The sequence below is a fragment of the Pyrgilauda ruficollis genome, unplaced genomic scaffold (assembly GCF_017590135.1).
Source record: "Pyrgilauda ruficollis isolate IOZ18807 unplaced genomic scaffold, ASM1759013v1 scaffold69, whole genome shotgun sequence".
Classification (NCBI taxonomy): Eukaryota; Metazoa; Chordata; class Aves; order Passeriformes; family Passeridae; genus Pyrgilauda; species Pyrgilauda ruficollis.
In genome coordinates, this window is record NW_024528710.1 from 1,079,448 (window position 1) to 1,099,677 (window position 20,230).

Genomic DNA, 20,230 nt, shown 5'->3' on the forward strand with positions numbered 1-20,230 from the left:
CCCATCCCTGGAGGTGTCCCAGGAACACGTGGCACTCAGTGGAAGGGGGAAAATGCAGACTCAGGTGCCTCCTTTGCCACCTCTTGGCCCACAGAGGATGGAGAGCTGGAAGCCCAGGAGAAGTTCAAGTGATGGAAGTCATGCCCAAGAAAAAGAGCGTGGGATGGAAAACCAAAACCCAGCTGTCCTGGGGACACTGGAGGTGTCTTTGGTGTCCCCAGCTGGGCTGGGAGCACCTGTCCAAGGAGTCCCTGGAGCAGCCTCAGTGGACAGAGTCAGTGAGAGCCAAATCCTACAGCAGGGGAAGTTCAGACCTCACCAAAATGCAGCAGAAAGAGCAACCTGGGAGAGTGCTGCTGGGGAGGAGCAGTCAGAGCACAGGTGAGCACAGCAGGAGCTCCCTCAGGGTTTCTGAAACCCACTGCTGAAGGGCACAAAGAAAGCAAACTCTGCCAGATCCATAAACCTGCCCAGCCCCTTGTCCTGGCTCCACAGCCCAACAGGCCCAGGGCTGCTGTTCCTGCTCTCCACATCTGGATTTTACCATCCAGGCCCCTGGAAAGGCTCTGACCTGGCCCAGTGTTAAACCAACCCCTGACAAATCCCAACCACCACCTGCCAGAGGCTCCAGTCCCACGACAATCAGTAAAAAGCTGACACCTGCCAGAGTTTCAAGTGACAACAAGGCATGGCTGAGTCCTGAAATGGATTTCTTCACCCACCAGTGACTCTCACACAGTTATTGCACGGGCAGAGCCATCACATTTCCCAGCAAAGATGATCAGAGTCTTCCCAGCATAAAAATCAACTTGTCAGGGACAACAGGAGAATCAGCTGGGCTGAAAATCAGTCCTTCCTCCCTGCTCTAGCTGTCCCATCTGCCAGCAGACAGCAAGGATGACAAACCCTTTGCTCTCAGGAGGGAAGTGAGCCAGGAGCCTCGTGCCACCTCTTCCCCAGGAGGGTCAGCCACAACCCCAGGACCTCCTGCTCAAAACAATCCAAACACAGCTCCAGCTCCATGCAAGAGGTTGGGATGAAAAGCATTTTATCACTTTAGAACACGAGAGCAGAGCTCCAGCTAAAGCACCCTCGAGCACCCCTGTAAATCCTGAGCTGACAGCTCAAATGCCAAAGCTCAGAGCTGAGCTCACACTTGTGCTGATTCCTGCTCTTCAAATAAATACAGGCAGTGATTGGATATTGTTCAGGGGTGGAAATATTTCTTCCCACCACACCATAATCACTCTGAAGAGCAAAATCTCCTCTTCCAGGGGTGCAGGTACAAATAAACAGATGGAGGTTGTGTATTCCTGTATATATCAGTATTTCTAAGAGCTTTTCCAAGGTCAGTCCTACCCTAGTCTTATTTCTCTCCAAATTAACTTGATTTTTATTTGGAAACATCCTTAAGCCCTAATTTCTAACTGGATTTTGGTGTGTGACAGACAAAATACTTATAAAACACTGGTCTTGAGTTTATATTGCTGGCAAATTTGGGTTGTGGGGTTTTTTGTTTGATTGTTTCAACCTCTCTTAATGTTTTTTGGTTTGGTTTTTTTTTTTTAATATTTGCTGAACTGCAGGAGTCCCCAAGGTCCTGCAAGGCATCAGCAGGTCTGGAGTAGCTGCTCCATGCTCCTTGTGCCTGGAGATGGAAGGAGAGCTGATCCAACCCCACACAGCCCCATCCCACAGAGTAGTGCCAGATGCAGCTCCCATGGCTGATAAAGACAATATCTCCAGGTTTTAGTGGTTTCCTTGTCACTTTTTCCACATTTTGCTCTAACTCCACCATTTCTTTCCTTGGTAGGTGAGCCCAGAGTTTCATTCCCTGCAGGAGGGAGTGCAGCTCTGGGGTCCCAGCACAGGAAGGACATGGAGCCAGGCTCAGTGGGAGGTGTCCCTGCCATGGCAGGGGTGGAACGAGATGGTTTTTAACATCCCTCCCAACCCAACCATTCCATGATTCCATGATTCCCATACCATGGGAATGCCACTCCATGTGCTCTGTGCACATAAATCCTCTGGCTTAGCAGCACCAGTGATCTGCCTTGCTGGATTTAGAGGACAAATCTGGGGGAAAAAAGTCTGGGATATTAAGAGGAGATGCCATGCTTTTCTTCTGGAAATACTTTTAAGGCTCCAGGCCGACCCTCAGCCAATTTAACAGCAGCAGTAAAAGCAGCTCAAGTCAGTGGTTAAACCTCAAAGGGATCCCTGAATTGTGCTTGACTTAATGAATCCAATAATCGATTCCTACAGCACAAATAAGGTGTGGGATGGATCAGCTAATAAGCATTCTCAGTTAATTGCTTTCTTCAAGTGACAATTTGTACAAATGATACCATCAAAGTAGTAATAATATCCCTATTGATTAAATTAATCTCGAAAAGACAACTCAAATAACTTTAATTAGCAATGCATGACACAAGCACAAAATACGCTGAAAACAACCTTGCAGCCCATCCCAGACTTTGAAAGCATGGCAGCAGCCATGGCACAGACTTTGGCATCTTCATTCCAGCAGATCCACACAATTTTATGGAGCATCTTTAGGGAATGTCTGTGACTAACCATGAAAAGCCATTAAGCCTCCCTGCAGAGCACAAGAGCACAGGCAGCCTCCCCACTTAGTCACACTCACTGAAACCCAGGGCCACAAACAGCTCCAAAAGAAATGAAAACTTTCCAGCAGAAGGAGCAGGGATGGGGAATGAAGGCTCTGTGCCAAAATTCCCACTTGGAGCTGCCAGAGACCCACAGCAGCAGCAGCACTTTCAAACCATGAGAGCTGGGCACCAGGTAGATGAAATCAGAGCAGAAACTCCTCCAGAACAGGAAAGGGTTAAAGAGCTGGCCCAAAGCTTGTTCAGAGAGAGCAGGAGCTGAGCTGGGTCAGAAGGGGACAGCACCCAGGGCACCCCAGGATGAGGGAATGGAATTGTGGAATCCCAGAGTGGCACACAGGAGCCCAGGGCCACCCCAGAATGGCTCTAACAGAGCTGGGTTTGGGCTTTTAGGGGGGTTTAAGAGGCTCCTGCAGGACTTTTCTCATTTTGCTCTCTGAACTCAGCAGCTGAAAGAAACACAAGGCTCAGATATTTCCCCACAACAGGCACAGTACAGTTCATTTTACAGCACTCACAGAATCATGAAATTCTTTAAGGTGGAAAGTTTCTCTGAGATCTTTGAGTTCAACTGTGCCCTCAGATCTGCCAAGGCCACCAGTGCCACCAGCACCATGTCTCCCAGTGCCACATCCCCACTGCTAAACCCCTCAGGGATGGGATTCCCCCACCCTGAAGCACATTAATAAATCAGGACTCTTGTACACGGCTTTGGCCCTTCCAGGTTAGTCCAACCCAACCTCCTCAATTCTTTATTTCCATTTGTTATTCAGATTCCTCAATTTAATTTCCCATAACAGGTTTGCCTGTGCTTTGCCTGAAACACTTCAAATTTTCCATGTCCTTCTTGTAACCTCAATGGATTTATTACTTTGTTTTTGTTCTTTGGGCAGTTCTGGCTTTAGACTTTTCAGATATTTTGGTGCCAAAACTGCTGCCAGGATTTGAGGTGAGGCTGCAGCAGTGCAGAGCAGAGAGGGACAATCATATCCATAAAACATATAAAAGTGCCCCAGAATTCTCAGAATGATGATGGAATTTGCACCATCATCAAAAAGAAACACTTTCTGGATTTACTTTCATCCAGGAATTACTGAAACGACCACGGAACCCCCACGTTACCTTTGAGACTCCAGATAGCCACTTATCAAGCAAAACAGCAAAACACCCACAAAGAGATTTTTGGAGCTCAAGAGTCTTTAAAATTCTACTTTCTGTGCAGTCTTACAAGAGAGATTTCTAAGTATTTTGGCTCTCAAATACACCAGTAATTTAAAAACCTTGACCAGAACACGCAGCATGAGTGTGAAAATGTATGGCTTGGAAACTCAAGCTTGGGAAAATCACTTGGGGAAGACAAGGGTGTTTTTTCCCCCACAAAGATGTTTATTGGCCTTTCTGAAATATTCAGCACATGAACAAGAAGAGGACAAATGCTCAGCACTTTCTCTGAGACATCCATCCAATTTTTCCAGTTAAGAAGCCAATCTTCAATGAAATCCCCCCAAACCAGGCAAATTAGCTGAAATTACTGTGAGAACAGCAGCTCCACAATGAGACCAAAAATCCCAAATCCAAACAAACCAGGAGAGGCATGAGAGGAGCTGGGTTTGGAGAGGGATCTCTGCAGCCCCACTGCAGGATGAGCAGTAATTACTTCACAAGGAGAGGAGCTCTGTGGCACATTGAAAGCCTTTAATTTCCACTCCCTTGTTTAAGTGAGATTATTGCTCCCCATAGCCAAAAAACAACAGATTTCCTAAGTTTCCTGTGCCTTGCCAGCAAAGCAAATATTCTCTGGTGAATCTCTGAGCTGAACAATAATTTTTCATTTTTACAACAGCACAATCAATGCAATTTTCCAGTTAGAAGTCTCCAGCCTCCCCCTATCAGCTCATTAATGCACAAGTGTACTCCAAACCATGCTTGGAAGAATCTCCACAGACTCTGCCATCCCAGGTTACTCTGAACATGGAATTCATCACTTATGAATCACTTCAGTGTGTGTAAACACTTGAATCACTAAGCCAGATCTAATACTGTACACAGTAATCAAGGGATGTTGTCAGGGGGGAGGCACTGAGGCAGCTCTGAAATCCTGCCTTGTAGAGTTTTACTGTTCAAAGCTGCTTTTGTGGCTGTGAACACGTTTTATTTGCAGATGCTAAATGCCTGGAGAATATTTGCAGACTTTGTGTCTTCTTGAGACACTCAGAGGAGCCCCAACACCTCCAAACACTGTTCACCCAACTGTGTTTTTCCTGCTATTAAAGATCCCTGTAACTTCCAACAACACAGTGACAAAACAGCCAGGTTCAAGCTGGAAATGCCATTTCATTCCAGCAGCTTTTTGCATCAGGTCACACAGATTGGAATCCAAGGAAAAAAATTAAACTCATCCCCAAAACCGAGTCATTTTTCTCCCGTAAAGTGAATTAAAATGCTGTGAATGCCAGCACCTCCCAGCTCCCCTGAAGGATCAACTCAGTGACACTCTGGGCTCCTGAGAACACTGTGGGGTGACATTTTGCTACCCAGTGGCACCAACCTTGATGCCCAGCTCGATGTTCTCCCCTCCGTACACGTCCATGCCGGGGTCCAGCAGCCCAATCTCCCCGAAGAACTTCCTGTTGACCACGAAGGAGCAGCCGATCATGGCCGGGGTCCTGCACGGAGAGAAGCACAGGGGTGACATTTAGGGACACTGCCCCATCCCTGCTGCCCCACAGGCTCATTGCTGCTCAGCTGCCAGGCTCAGCTGCCTCCCACCTCTGCTCATCCCAAAGATTTCATGGCTATGTGCCTTTGAGGACATTGTTTTACCACTGCAATAAATGGTCCAAAATCTGAGCTCATTTCAGACTGTACAGACTGGAGGAAGGTTTTCCTGGAGTTTTTATGGAGGAGCTCTCAGGCCTTGCTTTACTGGAAATACCTCATGGTGACTGTGGGCAAGGGCACAGCTCTGCCATAAATGAAGGAAAATAATAATGGCCTTTCCCTTTGTCTTAGGTTAGAAATGGGGTGTGAATTCTATTGCCATCTGTCAGAGCTGGGCAGTTCTCTGCTGTCCATGGGGCAGTTTTCTTTATCTCTCCCACAGCCAATCCTCCCTCCAGGAGATCTCTACTGTTCATGGCCAGTGAGTGTCCCTGCATGGCTGATCAAATTCCAGCATCCCATGGGGAGATGCTCCGGCCAGGGCAGGAGCCAAGCATTCCTACCTGGATACAATCTGAGCCTGGAACAGCACAGCAGCCTTTGTCCACTGCATTCCCAGAGGAGCAGCTTTCTCCTGCCCTGCATTCCCAGAGGGAGAGCAGGCCCATCCACAGCAGCCCTGGAGCTTCAGAGGAAAACTCCAGCCTTGTGCAGGATCCCTGCTCCAGCAGAAGCACAGCTGGCACTGCAGGAGGGCTGAGCCCCCATGGGATGGGACTGTGCCACCACCCTGACACACAGGGGGTCAGGTCTGATTCTGACTCTGGCAGTGGTTTTATTTCTTTTTTTGTACTATTGAATTTGTATTTTTAGTTTTCCTAGTAAAGAACTGTTATTCCTACTCCCATATCTTTTTCTGAGAGCCCCTTAATTTCAGAATAATTCAGAGGGAGGGGGTTTACATTTTCCATTTCAGGGGAGGCTCCTGCCTTCCTTAGCAGACACCTGTCTGTTCAAAACCAGACAGTTATGGAGGAGCTCTCAGGCTGTGCTTTACTGGAAATACCTTGTCTGTGGGCAAGGGCACAACTCTGCCATAAATGAAGGAAATACAAGAATGGCCTTTCCCTTCTCTTACTTCCAGCATGTCTGGAATGGAGTAGACTTTAGCATAGGTATTTTTAGGGTATTCAAGGCCAGAGCGTTTCCAGCTGGAATCACAAAGGAGCCATGGCCACCAGCAGCAAGCTCACTGCAAATTTGTAGATGAAAATCCTTTAAAAACTGTTGGGAGAAGCATGTGTAAAGTAATTTCTCAGTTCCCCCAGTATCAGCAGGGCTCTGGGTTAGAGATCAAGTTGCCACATCCATCCTGCACCTCGTGCCCTCCAGCTCAGAGCTCGCAGCTCATACTGCAGGGGAAGCCAGGGACAGGGCTGGGCAGGGAAATAACCCAGAAAACTGGGAGCATCAGTGGAATAGCATAAGGAGGGAGGAAAATCACAGTGCCAGGAGTTAATTTGTCATAACTGTGCAATTTTAAGGACATTATAGATGGTTGTGTTTACTAATGACCCTCATTACTCACAAACCCCTGGACCAGCTCTCCAGCTGCTCCAGCTGCCCTGAGATGAGGATGCAGTTCTGATTCACACACTCTGAGATCACATTTCAGGGGATTTTTTGAGTGCTTAGCCCTTCTGACCCTCTTCATAAAACTGCACTTTGCCCAGAGCCCAGCACTGCACAGTCCCACGTGGTTCTGCTCGTGCTGCTCGGGGACACTCTCAGCTGCTGCTGCTGCCGCCATGGTGTGTGCACAGTTTGCCCCTGGGACATTCCCTGTGCTGGAACAGAAATAGAAAAAGCATTCTCCCATTTGACTGCTGCTCTTTGAATCTGTGCTGTAAAGGAAAAACCCAGGGACTCACTCAGTCCAGCAGGGAGGTGCCAGTGAATTTTACAGTGAGGTGTTGGCCATGAAGACCCCCAACACCCCAACACAAGGTCCTGCCAGAGGTTGATTTTTTGGTAGCTCTAGGACTCCCCTGCCCACCCTGAGCCCCGAGCTCTGAACAGGGGGATGGGATGCCCATCATCACCTTTGTGAGCCCATGGAAATCCCACAGCCCTCAGGAATGCCTGCTCTCCAGAGGGAAGCTGCTCTCGAGGCAGGAATGGGGTGACAGGATCCTGTGTGGTAACAGCAGCCCCCAAATCCCGGCCAAAGCCCATTCCAGCCCTGTCCATGCCATGGAGCATGTCCAAGGCTGGACTGAGCAGGTTTGGCCTGCAGAGGTGGAGACAGCCCTGAATTCCGCCAGACCTGAGTCACAGACAGCACGGCCCAGCCCCCAGGCTGGCCACACCTCACACGGTGCCAAATCTGCCAGAGGAGCTCCTGGGGTGCCCAGGGTAGCTCAGGAATTCCAAGGATTTCACAACTCAGCTCCACCAACAGCCACCAAACTCATCCTCATGAAAAGTTCCTTGGATGAAAGCTTTTGCCCACTTTAATATTATTATTTATAGACATTGTAATATTTCTAATAGACAGTAGAAGAGCTGGATGCTGCTGCCATGTTAAATTAGTTCCAATTGGAATCCATCAGAGGGTTTTTCCAATAGATTTCTTCCCTGACAGCTGGCTCAGCCTTCCTTCCATGGAGCAGGATAATGTTTCATGGTTTGCTGCCACTCTGGTACTTAAGATTTCAATTCTCTTGCTTTATTTGTAGCAAGTTAACTGCCATTAACAGAAACAATTCCTTCTGAAATGATAACCACCTTACAGATGCCAAATCTAATAGTTCCATTATCCTAGATTACCTCCTGGAATTTAAGAGAAGGGAAAATTGCTCTGGTTTTATCCAGGGTATGAACAACCCAGTTCATCTCCTCCATTGGGAACAGGTGTGGAAACCTCTGACTTCTGTCAAAAACTGTTAGAGGCACTCAGAGAAGAGGTAAAAGCTAGAAAAAGAATCCAGGAGAAAGTTTCAGACAAAGGAAACTGCGTTTTGGACCCAATAATGTGGATCAGTGGGAACTGTGGTAAATGAGGTTTTGTGGGCGGGAAACAGCTCAGGAGCCTTGAACAGGAGCTGTACCCTGAGAGCTTCTTTCATTGTTATTTAGAAATCATGGGATGGGTTGGGTGGGAAGGGACCTTAAATTCCACCCAGTGCCACCCCTGCCATAGCAGGGACACCTTCCACTGTTCCAGGCTGCTCCAGCCCCAGTGTCCAGCCTGGCCTTGGGCACTGCCAGGGATCCAGGGGCAGCCCCAGCTGCTCGGGGCACCCTGTGCCAGGGCCTGCCCACCCTCCCAGGGAGGGATTTTTTTCCTGAGACTTCACAACATGAGTTCACTTTATAAAGCACAGAGCCATCAATCCTTCCCAAAATTCTCTTGGAAATAGCTTAACTGGGATTTAGCAACTTCACCTTTGTTTTCCCTCTCCCCACTCTGCTGCACGTCCTGTTCCAGCCCAGGAACCCAGGCAGCTCCCGAGGCACCGCTCCTGCTCCCTCCAGCAATCCAAATTAAGTGCTCCATTCTCCTCCGTAACAATGCCTCCACATTAAATAAATGAGGAATCAAGCAGCACTCAACAATTTAAATAAAAACACCATTTGATTTGGGAGTAAATCCCTCAAAAAGGTGGCCGCTGACAATAATGGATTGCTCATCCCCAACGAAATAATGGCCTGCAGACAAAGAGCTGATAAAGCCTCTTGTTCCTCTGCCCCTTAATTAAAAGCATTTACACAGCTTGTTTTTAAAAATCACCCAGCTCAGCCGAATGCATTTTTAGTTGTCTGATAGCTATTCTCCCTTTAATGAGAAAGTAAAAGCAGAATTTGGTAGGAAGGAAGAGCAGAGATGCTGAACAGAATTATTGGGTTTGTATCGAGAACTCCACAGTGTTACTTCCTTGCCATTCTTTTGCTTGGTGCTTCTATAGAACAAGTGAAGAAAGGTCAAGAAAAGCAGCTTTTATGAAATATCCTTCTTGTGGATCTCTAAATAAAGATGAAGGAGATACAAGGAAAAACGTTTATCCTGCTCTATTAAGTTACTTTAATGGTCTGCCTTTCTTTAGCTCATAGTTATCATCTAATGATTAAAAAGTCTCAAGGAGATTGCCCCTTCAATTCAATGAAATTAATTTTCTCCCACAATTGGATTTGGCTTCCAATTTTACACTAAAGAGCAGGTTATAAAATATGTAGAAAAAAGATATTAAAAAAATAATTAGTGCATTTACCATTGGCTGCAAGAGGCTGAGAACAGACTGGAAGAACTTCCAGGGTGTCCAATTCCTGTTAAGCTGCTGCTGGTTCTAATAAACTTGGATCATGGAGTTGCTCACCTTCCTCACCAAAAGGCAGCATTTGGGGCAGTCCTGCTCCTGCCTAGAAGGAATTTCTTTGTCCCTCTCCCAACCTTGCCATTCCTATTTCAACACAATGAAGTCACACACCTTACAATCATGGATGGAATCATGGAATGGGTTAAAACTCATCCAGTTCCACCCAGCAGGGACACCTTCCACCTACCCAGCTTGCTCCAAGCCCTGTCCAGCGTGGCCTTGGGCACTGCCAGGGATGGGAAATCCATGGAATAACCTGTGCCAGGGCCTGCCCACCCTCACAGGGAACAATTCCTATCCCATCTAACCCTGGGCAGTTTGACCCCGTTCTCCTTGTCCTGTCCCTCCAGTTCCTGGTGCAGGGTCCCTCTCTGCCTTCCCTGTGTCCCCTCCAGACCCTGCCAGGTGCTGGGAGGTCCCCAACCACCTCCTGTTCCCTAGGCTGAACAATCCCAAATTTCCCAGCCCGTCTCCATAGTGGAGGAGCTCCAGTCCCCTTAGCAATGTCACGGCCTTCTCTGGCCTTGTCCCCACAGCTCCAGGTCCTCCCCATGCTGGGGACACCGGAGCTGTGCTCCAGGGGGCTTCAGCTGGGGGCTCATGGCAACAATCCCATTTTCCACTTTAGGATTTCCCACTCCTGCTGCCTCTCTGTACCTCCACCACCCAGCTGGGGCTCACTGGTGGGATCCAGCATCTCAGCAGGGAACTGTGGGACCCTCTGAGCTCCAGGGCTGAAATTCAACCAACTCCCAATATGCAGAAAATGTCAGGTAAGTTACCAAATTAAGGCCTGTGGCTTTAATTAGTGGCCTGTCAATGATTTCCCTGATGACAGCAGGGAAGGGAAGAACACCACCTTTATTTTCATGTGGCACTCTGTGATAAAACACTGTATTTTCTCTTGGCCAGAGGCAAGATTAAGGAGCTGCCTGCAAAAGAAACAACTCAGTGCTGTCCCCTCTGTGCTCAGAGAATAAATTAAAAAATATTAAAGTCTGCGATGAGTAACACAGGTTTAAACAAGTGCATGTTTGTGTGGAAATTTAATACAAGGACAGGGCATTAAGGATTGACCCCTCTGGTCATGAAACAGGGACAGGCAGAGCCTGCCCCAGGGCAGATCCCAGTGGGACAGAACCCATCCAAAGCCTCTGGCCCACTGCAGCTGTGGCAGTCAGGGATGCTAGCACAGAGCCTCCAGCTCTGACTCTCCCTGACCAGCCCAGCCCACTGCAGGACAGCTGTGGGCTGCTGAGGGGCAGCATCCCTGCTGGGTGTCCCCAGGCCACCCTGGGGCTGCCACCACCCCCAGGGGACATTCTGTTCTCAGGGCACCTGCAGCCACCCCTCCTCAAAGCCACGGAGGAAACCTCTGCTCCCTCAGAGGGATGGAGGAGGAGGGGAACTGGAGGAAGTAAAAAGTCACCGGAAAGCAGCAGACCTGGTTCCAGTGACACTTGCCTTCTGGAGCACCCACTCCCTTGGGAAGAGGCCTGTGGAGCCTGGCCTGTCCCTGGGGTGCCTGGAGGGGCAGGCAGAGCCTGGAGCTGCAGTCAGCCCCTTCCCTGAAATGGGATTGCAGCGGGACAAGAGAATCCCTGCACAGGGAAATGGGCTCAGGCAGAGCAGAGCAGAGCAGAGCCCCAGAGCCAGCTGGCCCTGCCCCACCTGCCATTGTGTCCCTCAGCCTCATCCCACCCTGTCCTCAGACAGGGCTGGGCCACACCAGGAGAGGGTGAGCATGAGGAGAGCCTCCTGCCTGGCCCTGGCCCTCCCAGCCTTCTCCCCACGGGCTCCTCAGGGATACAGACGGGTAATGAGATGGTGGCTCTCACAATGAAGGGCTGAACATTACGTGTGTGTTAAGAGAAGGTTTGTAGATGTACAGTTGTGTTACTGCAGTGTGTCCTCCCCCTTGCACTGCTATCATGGGATGGCCTTGGTACTCAGGGCATTTGGGAGGGTTGGGTTGTTACCATGGCAACAGCTGACCCCAAATCAAGGTGTAAAAAAGTGATCTGCACCCCTGGATGGCAAGGAAGGAGTCACTGACAGGACTCGAGGAGGGGCTAAGGGTATAAAAGGTGGAGCATCCATTTTGAAGATGAGCACATGGCTGATATTCATGGGGGCTCCCAGCGCTGAAATTTTTCCTTATTTAGCTCTTTTGTTGTATTTTTTTTGTTAAGGTTTAATAAACCTTTACAATTTTAAAAGTGAGCAGTTGTTTCTCACATCAGCCGCAACCCCAAGCACGTGGTGCCTCCATCTCACCCCTTCCTTACCCCATCCCAGCTCCTCCAGGCAGGATGCAGGATGCATTCCATGGAGCAGGGTTTGCTTTGTTAGTGACCTCAGCCCTGGATTTCTGCAGGAAGGGCTGAGTGCCCGAGGCCAGGGCAGGCAGGGGAGGCACTGCCCAGGCAGGAGCCTGATGGCAAAAGCCCCAAATCTGGTGTCACACACAGAGCACATCTGCAAAGGGGAATCCCACATTCCTGTGGGACACCTTGGTGCAAGGCAGGAGCCGCAAGAGCCACGCTTCCAGCTCCCCTTCACTGCCAGGGGGATGGAGAAAGCTGGATGTCTTTCCCAGGGATGTAACCAAATGTCCATGAAGGAATGGCATTTCAGTCCCCAGCAGCATCCCTTCCTTAATCTCATCCCCAGGGCAGCATCTCCACGAGCTGTTCCTTGAACAATTCTGTTTCCCTGCCCCAGTGCCCTTGGTTAATTGTCTGTTTCCAATGGGTTTATTTCCCTGCTGTTGCTAAGTACCACAGAACCTGTGAAACAAATTAAAAATAAGAGATACCACATAAAAGAGATGCTGGATTGAATGGCTTTGCTGAATTTACTGGAGATTAATACCACTTAAACTTTAATGGCAAGGAGGTTGTGAAAACTGGATTTTTAAAAATACTTCTTACATCCACCCATGCCTGCGACCTTGTGAATACACATTTGACTTTGTCACTGTTCTCTGCCTGCTCTAGAACTTGAGGCATAACATTTAACTCCTTTGTAGCTCTGTTTTCTCCTCTGTCAGGTGAGTTTAACACCTGGATGCTATTGAGAAAAATCATTTACAAATCAGTTCAGTGTTTTCCCTTTGGAGCTGCTCAATTTACTGCTGATATTGCCATGGGTGCCAGACCCCTGAGTCTCTGGTGAGAAAAGCACTGTGGTTAACAACTTTCTGAGCAAGGCTTTGCTGCTTCCCAGCCCTTGCTGCTAGAGCAGCATCAAAAGCTGGCGCCCACCCTGTGCCCAGACACAGCCTGGGAACCACTGCTGATTTTGATTTCCTTATCCAAGCTCAATGACAAAACTTCCCCTCCAGGATGAAACTGCTGCCTCAGCCACTGCCTAAAAGCCTTTTCCCTCCTGGTGTGTTCTCAAAGCCCAAGGATGTCCCAGCACTGAAGATCCCTGGATGCTTGGACACCTCCTTCACAGCCCAGGCACTTTGTACAGGGGTCCCCAGATGGATGTGCTGCTCTAGGCTGCCAAAATGCTCGTGTGCAGGGAGAAATTGTCCCCAGCTCTCAGTGTTTTGTCGCCCGATGTAAAACCCCAGCCCGAGGATTGGGCTGATCCCATTCCCACAGCAGGAGCCCTCATGCCAAGAGCCCATCCAGCTCCCACACCCACCTTGCTGGGACCTCACTAAAGGCACCAACCTGGAAAACCCTTCCAGGCCAACAGCCCTGAACTGGGATGAGCCTTGCTCAGAGCCATAAGAATGTGCAGAAGGTGTTTGGAGCTGTTCTCCATCACTGGAAATAACTGCAGGTGACATCTCCAGTGGCCCTGGTGCTCCTGTGCTCTGTCACAGCAGGGGCAGCATTTGGGGGCTGCACTCTGAGTCCCAGAGTACAAACCCCAGAGAAGGCACCCTGGCCAGAGTGAATTTGATAATCACCTTCAAATGGGACTGGGTGCTGTGGAGGAATAGAGGAAATAGTTGCAATGGCAAATTCTCCCTTGGAAGAGGGCTCCTCACCTGAGCCATTTCCTGCTGCTGGGGGCACTCAGGGATGCCCTGTCCTTCACACCTGGGGGCCCCTCTGGCACAAAAGGATCTGGCCAGGTGCCTCCCCAGAGCTCAGGGACTGAGACTCCTTCCCACAGCCCCTACAGCTCATCTGCAAATATCTGCATGCTGGAAGTTTGACCCTTAACAGGCCCCATTTATCCACAAAGGCAGAACTGGGGAATAATTGTGATCACTCTCCGTGATTTATTAGGACACTCCCACAGGAGAGGCCACACAGAGTCTCAGGCTTGGGGCTGAGATAAAGCAGAGCAAGATTTTCATTTGTGCACTGGCTCATACTGGAAGCCACTGAAAAATGCATAAAAGATGCAAGAAAAACACTTTCCCTGCCTGGAAAGCCACTGCAAATCAAGGCAGGGCACAAAGGGAGCCCAGAGATCAGGGGATCAGCAGAGATGAGGAGTGAGGAAGGCTCAAGATCTGGTGAACCTGGTTTTATTTTCCCTCTGTGCTGGTCCCATGAAGGTGTGACCCTCAGAGCAGCTCTGGAAATCTCTGTTCCACATGCCCTGCACAGAGAGGCTGCAGCACACCCTGTGAGCAGCCCAGGAGCTGAGCCCAGCCTGGCTGCAGCAGGGCCAGGATGTTTGCTGCTGTTCCAGCGGTCACAGCACGGCCACCAACAGGAGATAAAGGTCTGACAAAAGCAAGCATTTGGAAATTTCAACCTGATTTTTTCCTCAGGAGGTGAGGGAATCCAAGAGTCCCCACCCGTGGATCCCTGCTCAGGAACAGGGCAGGGAAGGAGAGCACATCCCAAATTAACCCCAAACCGGGACATCAGTCACCTCAATCCAGCCTCAAGCACCTCCTCAGAGCTCCTTGGGGACTTCAGTCCCACGGGAATCTCCATTAAACTGGCAGTGTTTGCCTATGCAAATCAGACCTATTTATTCCACAGCAGGGATGCACAACTCCCCAGGGCAAAGTCAGCCAGTAGCTTCAAAGTTCCCCCAGAAATAGTTTAAAAGCTCATTTGTGCTAATTGGCAGCCACTGCAATCCAGCTCATTGGCAGCTGGAGCAGAGCAGGAGGGGCCTCAGCAGATCCTGGGATTTAACACTCACAGCACCTTCAAACCAGTCCTCAGCTCCTCGAGAGGACAATAAAGTCTGATTATAAATCCCAGATTTAAGGATTTGAGTTTGCTCTCTTCAAAGCCTCCAGTGACAGCACATGGATGCAGAGATTTCACCCCTGTGAAAGGGAAAGATTTCGTGGTCTTTTCTTTCAGAGGAGGGTTTGGACTGGAATCTTGCAGACCATCTCATTTCAATCCCTCCACCCCAAACCCTAAAGATCAGGTGGAATAAAAAGGAAAGAGATATTGGTATTGAATATAAAAATATTCAAAGAGGAATAACATGGATTTCTTTAACACCTGGCACTTACAGCCTGACTGACAACAAAATAAAGTGCAGGAAAAGGCAAAGAAAAAAGGGGACAAACATATCTCCTTAGAAACCCCTCAGATGGTGACCAGTTTGAGTGGCCAGGACTGCACGTGCTCATCTAATCCCAAATCTAATCCTAAATCCACTCCCCTTGAGGGAGGAACACCTCATTCCTTGTGGCCACAGCAAAGGGACCTGCAGGTTTGGGGTCTCTGCTGCCCTGGGGGGGTTGGCTCCTGTGGCTGCTCGCACTCCCTTCCAGGAATGCAGGAATTCCTCATCAAGAACACGACTCTCCAGCAAGAACTGCACTGTAACTCCATCTCCTTCCACTGCTGCCAGAGTGCTAATTAAATGATAATTACTCTGGGATGTAATACGTATAACTATCAGGCACTTAACAGGGACGTGTTATTTACTTTGCTGTTTTTAACATGAATATATTTTTTCTCAAGGGCAGCCAAGCAGCTGATTTGGAGTCATGTTCTTCCTTTCCACTGAGCATAAAAATCACAATGAGCAAATTTCACAGGTAAACAAAGTTCTCTTTGTCTTAGGCACAACAACAACCATGTCCTGGTTAAAGCACTGAGCTGGGGCTGAAGGATCAGGATTAACACCCTGAGCCTAAGCTTGGTACCCAAACTGGGACTTGGGCAGTGATTTCTGACCTATCTGCCACCAAAATACTCCTACACTTGCTCCAAGTGACATCAGATGAAAGAAACTACAATAAACTGACTTTTGAAGGTGAAGATGGGCTCAGGTGAGCATCTCTGCAGAACAAACTTGCTCTGTTTGAAGCTGAAACACCATTTTTAATCTCTGAACACTCAAGCCAAACTGCAGAAATCAGGAGAGAATTCTCCCTGAGCAAATCATTGCCTAGAACAAAGATGCTGCAAGCCTGAGCTGTGCATCTGGGGACAAACACACAAAGGGAACTGCCACAAAGCTGGGCTGAGAAGTGATTCCCTAGACAGGCGGAGCAGAGCACAAGTCCCTGTTAGCTCCTAGGAAACAGCAGGAACAGCAGAGCAGGGCAAGGCTGAGGCCATGGTAAGGTCAGGCTGAGCTGGGGGAGCACCCCAGAGCCCCTCTGCCACCACAGGGTGACTCTGGGGTGACTTTGGGGTGATTTTGGTATGGTTTTGGGGTGATTTCAGGGTGATTTTGCAGAATCATGTTCAACCTCCAGTACAACCACAATTCACCCACTGGCCGCAGTTCCCTCCAATCCCTCAGCAGCAGCTCCTAAACACCAGTCCCTCCTCAGCTCCACATTCCAGGCACTGCTGGAAGCCTGTGGTGGGTGATGCCATCAGCAGTGGGGTTTGCACAGCCCCAGGTGCTCTCTGCCAGATCCCTGCAATGGCTGGGAATGATTCAGGAGCCTCAAGTCCTAGAGATTGCAGGGATATTCGTGCAGAGTTTGGGGGAGTGATTTCTATGCCCATCACAGGGTGTGAGGAATGGTTATTGACAGCTGGAGCAGCTGCACTCCCTGGGAAATGAGGGAACAGCAGAACAGCCCCGTAAGCACCTCGAGGAGCTGAGTAATGCATTTATTGTGACACCTCCTTGATAGCAGCTATTGGTGAGGAGGGAGCTCCCAGCTTTATCTCCCCTTCATGCATCCCTGGCACAGCAGCACAATTCCTGGGAAAGCAGCAGATCCATCCTGGGCCTTTAACAGCAAATGTCACTCATTGCTCACTGCTGGGGTTTGTTTTGTTTAAAACACCGAGCAAAGCTGATAGAAAAGAAAAATGGAAATGGAGAAAACTGCAGTGCAATGTAAATGCAAGCTTGGTAAAGATGATTGCCAGGTAAGGGACCTCAGGGGTGGAGAGGGTGGTTTGGATTCACCTCCTCCTGGATTAGTGCAGATCCACACAACCACAAAGCACAGAGGCTGATGCTGGCAGAGATTTATCCCAACTGCTTGTCCAAGGGTCAGGCACCCTGAACCAACAGCTCCCAACGCTGCCACCCCATCCCAGGGACACTGATCACACCAAGGGACCCTGGCAATCTGTGTTTCCTCCCACAGCTGCACAAGCTGGGAAGCACAAAGTGATTCAAGAGCTCTTGAAAAGGCAGAGTGAAGCAATGCTGAGCACAGGGCAGCCAGGGAAGTGCTGCAGATAGCTCCTGACTTCAAACCCTGAGCACCAGCTCAGCCTTGGCTGACTTCTGCTGGGATGGGGCACACTCACCAGGAGCCCCCTCTGGAACAGCTGCTTGTGGTTTCTACATTCTTTTTTTGAGTGGGGAGCGTGCTGGTGTTGCTTTTCTAGTTTGCTTTAGCTTGTTGTTTGGGGGGGGTCTTAAAATTACAAAATGCAAAATGCATTGATTTTTCTTAAATCACAAAATCCCAGAATGGCTTGGATTTAAAGAGATTTAAAGGGATTTTAGACATCACCCCCTTCAAGCCCTCGCCATGTTTAGGGACACCTTCCACTGTCCCAGGCTGCTCCCAGCCCCAGTGTCCAGCCTGGCCTTGGGCACTGCCAGGGATCCAGGGGCAGCCACAGCTGCTCTGGGCACCCTGTGCCAGGGCCTGCCCACCCTGCCAGGGAACAATTCCTAATTCCCAATATCCCATCCAGCCCTGCCCTCTAGCAGTGGGAAGCCATTCCCTGTGTCCTGTCCCTCCATCCCTTGTCCCCAGCCCCTCTCCAGCTCTCCTGGAGCCCCTTTAGGCCCTGGAAGAGGCTCTGAGGTCTTTCCAAAACTTTTTCATCTCTACCCTGAACACCCCCAGCTCTCCCAGCCTGGCTCCAGAGCAGAGGGATTCCAGCCCTCTGGAGCCTCCTCTCCCAGGGGGGACTTGGATTCAAGACCCACTCAAAGTCATTAGCAAAACTCAGCAAGCTCCTGGGTGGCAGGAGTTCACCTTCCTGTGTGAAATATAGAAGGAAAAGCTTTAAAAAATGTGTTTGGCTCCCAGGCTGAGCACCAGGGGCCATCCCAGGCAGCTCCTGTGCTGTCACCTGACAATGGGGTGACAAGTTGGGGTGAAAGGCTCAGCCCTGTGTCCAGGTGGCATCAGCCCAGGAAGAACTGGACCTGAGAGCCAGGATTTCATTCTGCACTGCACAGAGGGGAGCTTGTTTGATGTCAGCACTCAGGGGCAGAGCAAGTGCAGGAAACAGGGCCCTCTGCCCCTCCAGTGCCATGCCAAGGAGCAGACCCTGATTCCCTGCTGCACACAGAGCAGCCTGCAGGAATGGGCACTCCTGTGTCTGCAGGGCTTTCCTGCCAGCCACAACCACCTGGCAACAAACTCCAGGGCTCAGAGGGAGGGGATGAGGGAACTCTGCTCCCCCAATCCCAGGAGGAACCTGCCTGCACCCAGCTCTGCAGGGTGAGTTTGTATCCTGAAGGATAAAAATGCAGCTGGGAGCAGAGGGAGCTGTTGCCAACTCCTTGGGCAAGGTGGCACCTGGCCCAGGGAATGCCAGGGGCTCCATGGAGTGGTTTTGGTTTGTTGATTTGAAATTTTGCTAATTTTGAGATTTTTTGGTTAATGTACTAATGAGTGTGGTGGGTTTAGGGTTGGTTAATTACTAGTGTATTTACTCCTTGTTGTGAGGTAGGATTAGGAGAAAGGTAAAGTAGGTTCAAAATTTTAAAAGGGTACAAAGATGATTTATTAACAATAACTAAAAGAAAGAGTAGTAAGAATTAGAATAAAACTTTCAGAACACTTCTCTTTCCTTGACTACTTTTTTCCCTTGCTGACAATGTAAAGAAACAAAACTTAAAATTTTAGTTAGTTTACTAGTTGTAGAATAGGGTTTTTTTCAGCTTACTTAGGGAGAGAAGTCTTTCTTGTTAATGTTATGGAGACTTTTTTACAAGGCAAAAAAAAAGCTTTTTCATGGTTCTCAATTTTGTCACAAATAGTAGCTGCTTGGGGACATCTGTAATTGTTGTGAAGTCTCTCTTATTTTCTACTTTCATCTTTAACACGTGTTTTTCACAGAGGCATGTCACAGTGGCTAGGAGCTTTCCATCACTTCCCTAAATGTCTCTCATGTAAAACCATGACACTGACACTCCACCATTCCCATTTGGCTCAGGAGGGACCTGCCTGCACCCAGCTCTGCAGGGTGAGTTTGTATCCTGAAGGATAAAAATGCAGCTGGGAGCAGAGGGAGCTGTTGCCAACTCCTCAGGCAAAGTAGCACCTGGCCCAGGGAATGCCAAGGGCTCCACCATTCCCATTTGGCTCAGGAGGAGCCCACACTGTCCCACACTCCAGGAGTTCTGTGGCCTGGGGCTGAGCCTTCCTTGTGTTTTGCCTCGAAGCTGAGCAGTGTCACATTCCAGGGGGAAAGGATCTGCAGTTTGCCCTGGCACAGCTCCAGCAGGATGCAGCCTTTAACAAATCCAGACTGATGGAATCTGCAGGCTGGGAAACACTGGAGGGAGGGGATGTCAGTGTCTGAAGCCCTAAAAAGAGGTTGGCTTAGCAGGGAACCTTTGCCAAGGGATCATCTGCACATCCCAAGGCTGGAGAACAACACCAGGAGCTGCTCTGAGTTCATTCCCTCAGGACATGCTCCAAGAATTCCAACCCAGCTGCCCTCTGATTCTCGGACAAACCTACAGTGCATTTATGCCGTGTCTCTGCAGAGACTTCCTGCTTGTGGAAAATCAGCAGTGGGAAGGAAAGAGAAAAACTCCAGTCCTGTGCCAGGAGCTGCTGCTGGCTTTACCCCAGGGAGGAGAGGAACAACTCTGCCCTCTGTGCCCTTTTCCTACAGAGCACCACGTGCCAAAAGAGCCAGGAGCACTTTCACTCCACTTCAGCTTTAATCAGGAATTTCAGTCAGAGAAAAGGTGCTGATTTAACAGCCTGAGGCAGAGCAGGGAAGAGTGAGGACAAGCTGCAACATCTGGGTACCAGATGCAGGGGCAGGAGGTGGAAATGTTAAGGGGGGGATTGAAGACAGCCCCAAACCTCCCCTGAGCTGTGGGATGAGAGAGTACATAACCTCCATGGGAGAAGGGCTGCCATGGAAAGGTTCCCAATCCCCACCTGAAACACATCTGAGCACTTCAGTGCTGCAGCTGAGCTGCAAAACCTCCTCA

The 20,230-nt window shown here is 49.5% G+C and overlaps 1 protein-coding gene across 1 annotated transcript in view; it reads right to left on the reverse strand.

Annotated features, from left to right (window-relative positions):
- The window catches only part of GALNT17 (polypeptide N-acetylgalactosaminyltransferase 17), a 225,535-nt gene that overhangs the window by 83,425 nt on the left and 121,880 nt on the right, over positions 1–20,230 (reverse strand). The window contains exon 6 of the mRNA XM_041484915.1: positions 5,179–5,296. Within this exon, the coding sequence (XP_041340849.1) occupies positions 5,179–5,296 (118 nt within the window). The remainder of the gene's footprint in view (positions 1–5,178; positions 5,297–20,230) is intronic.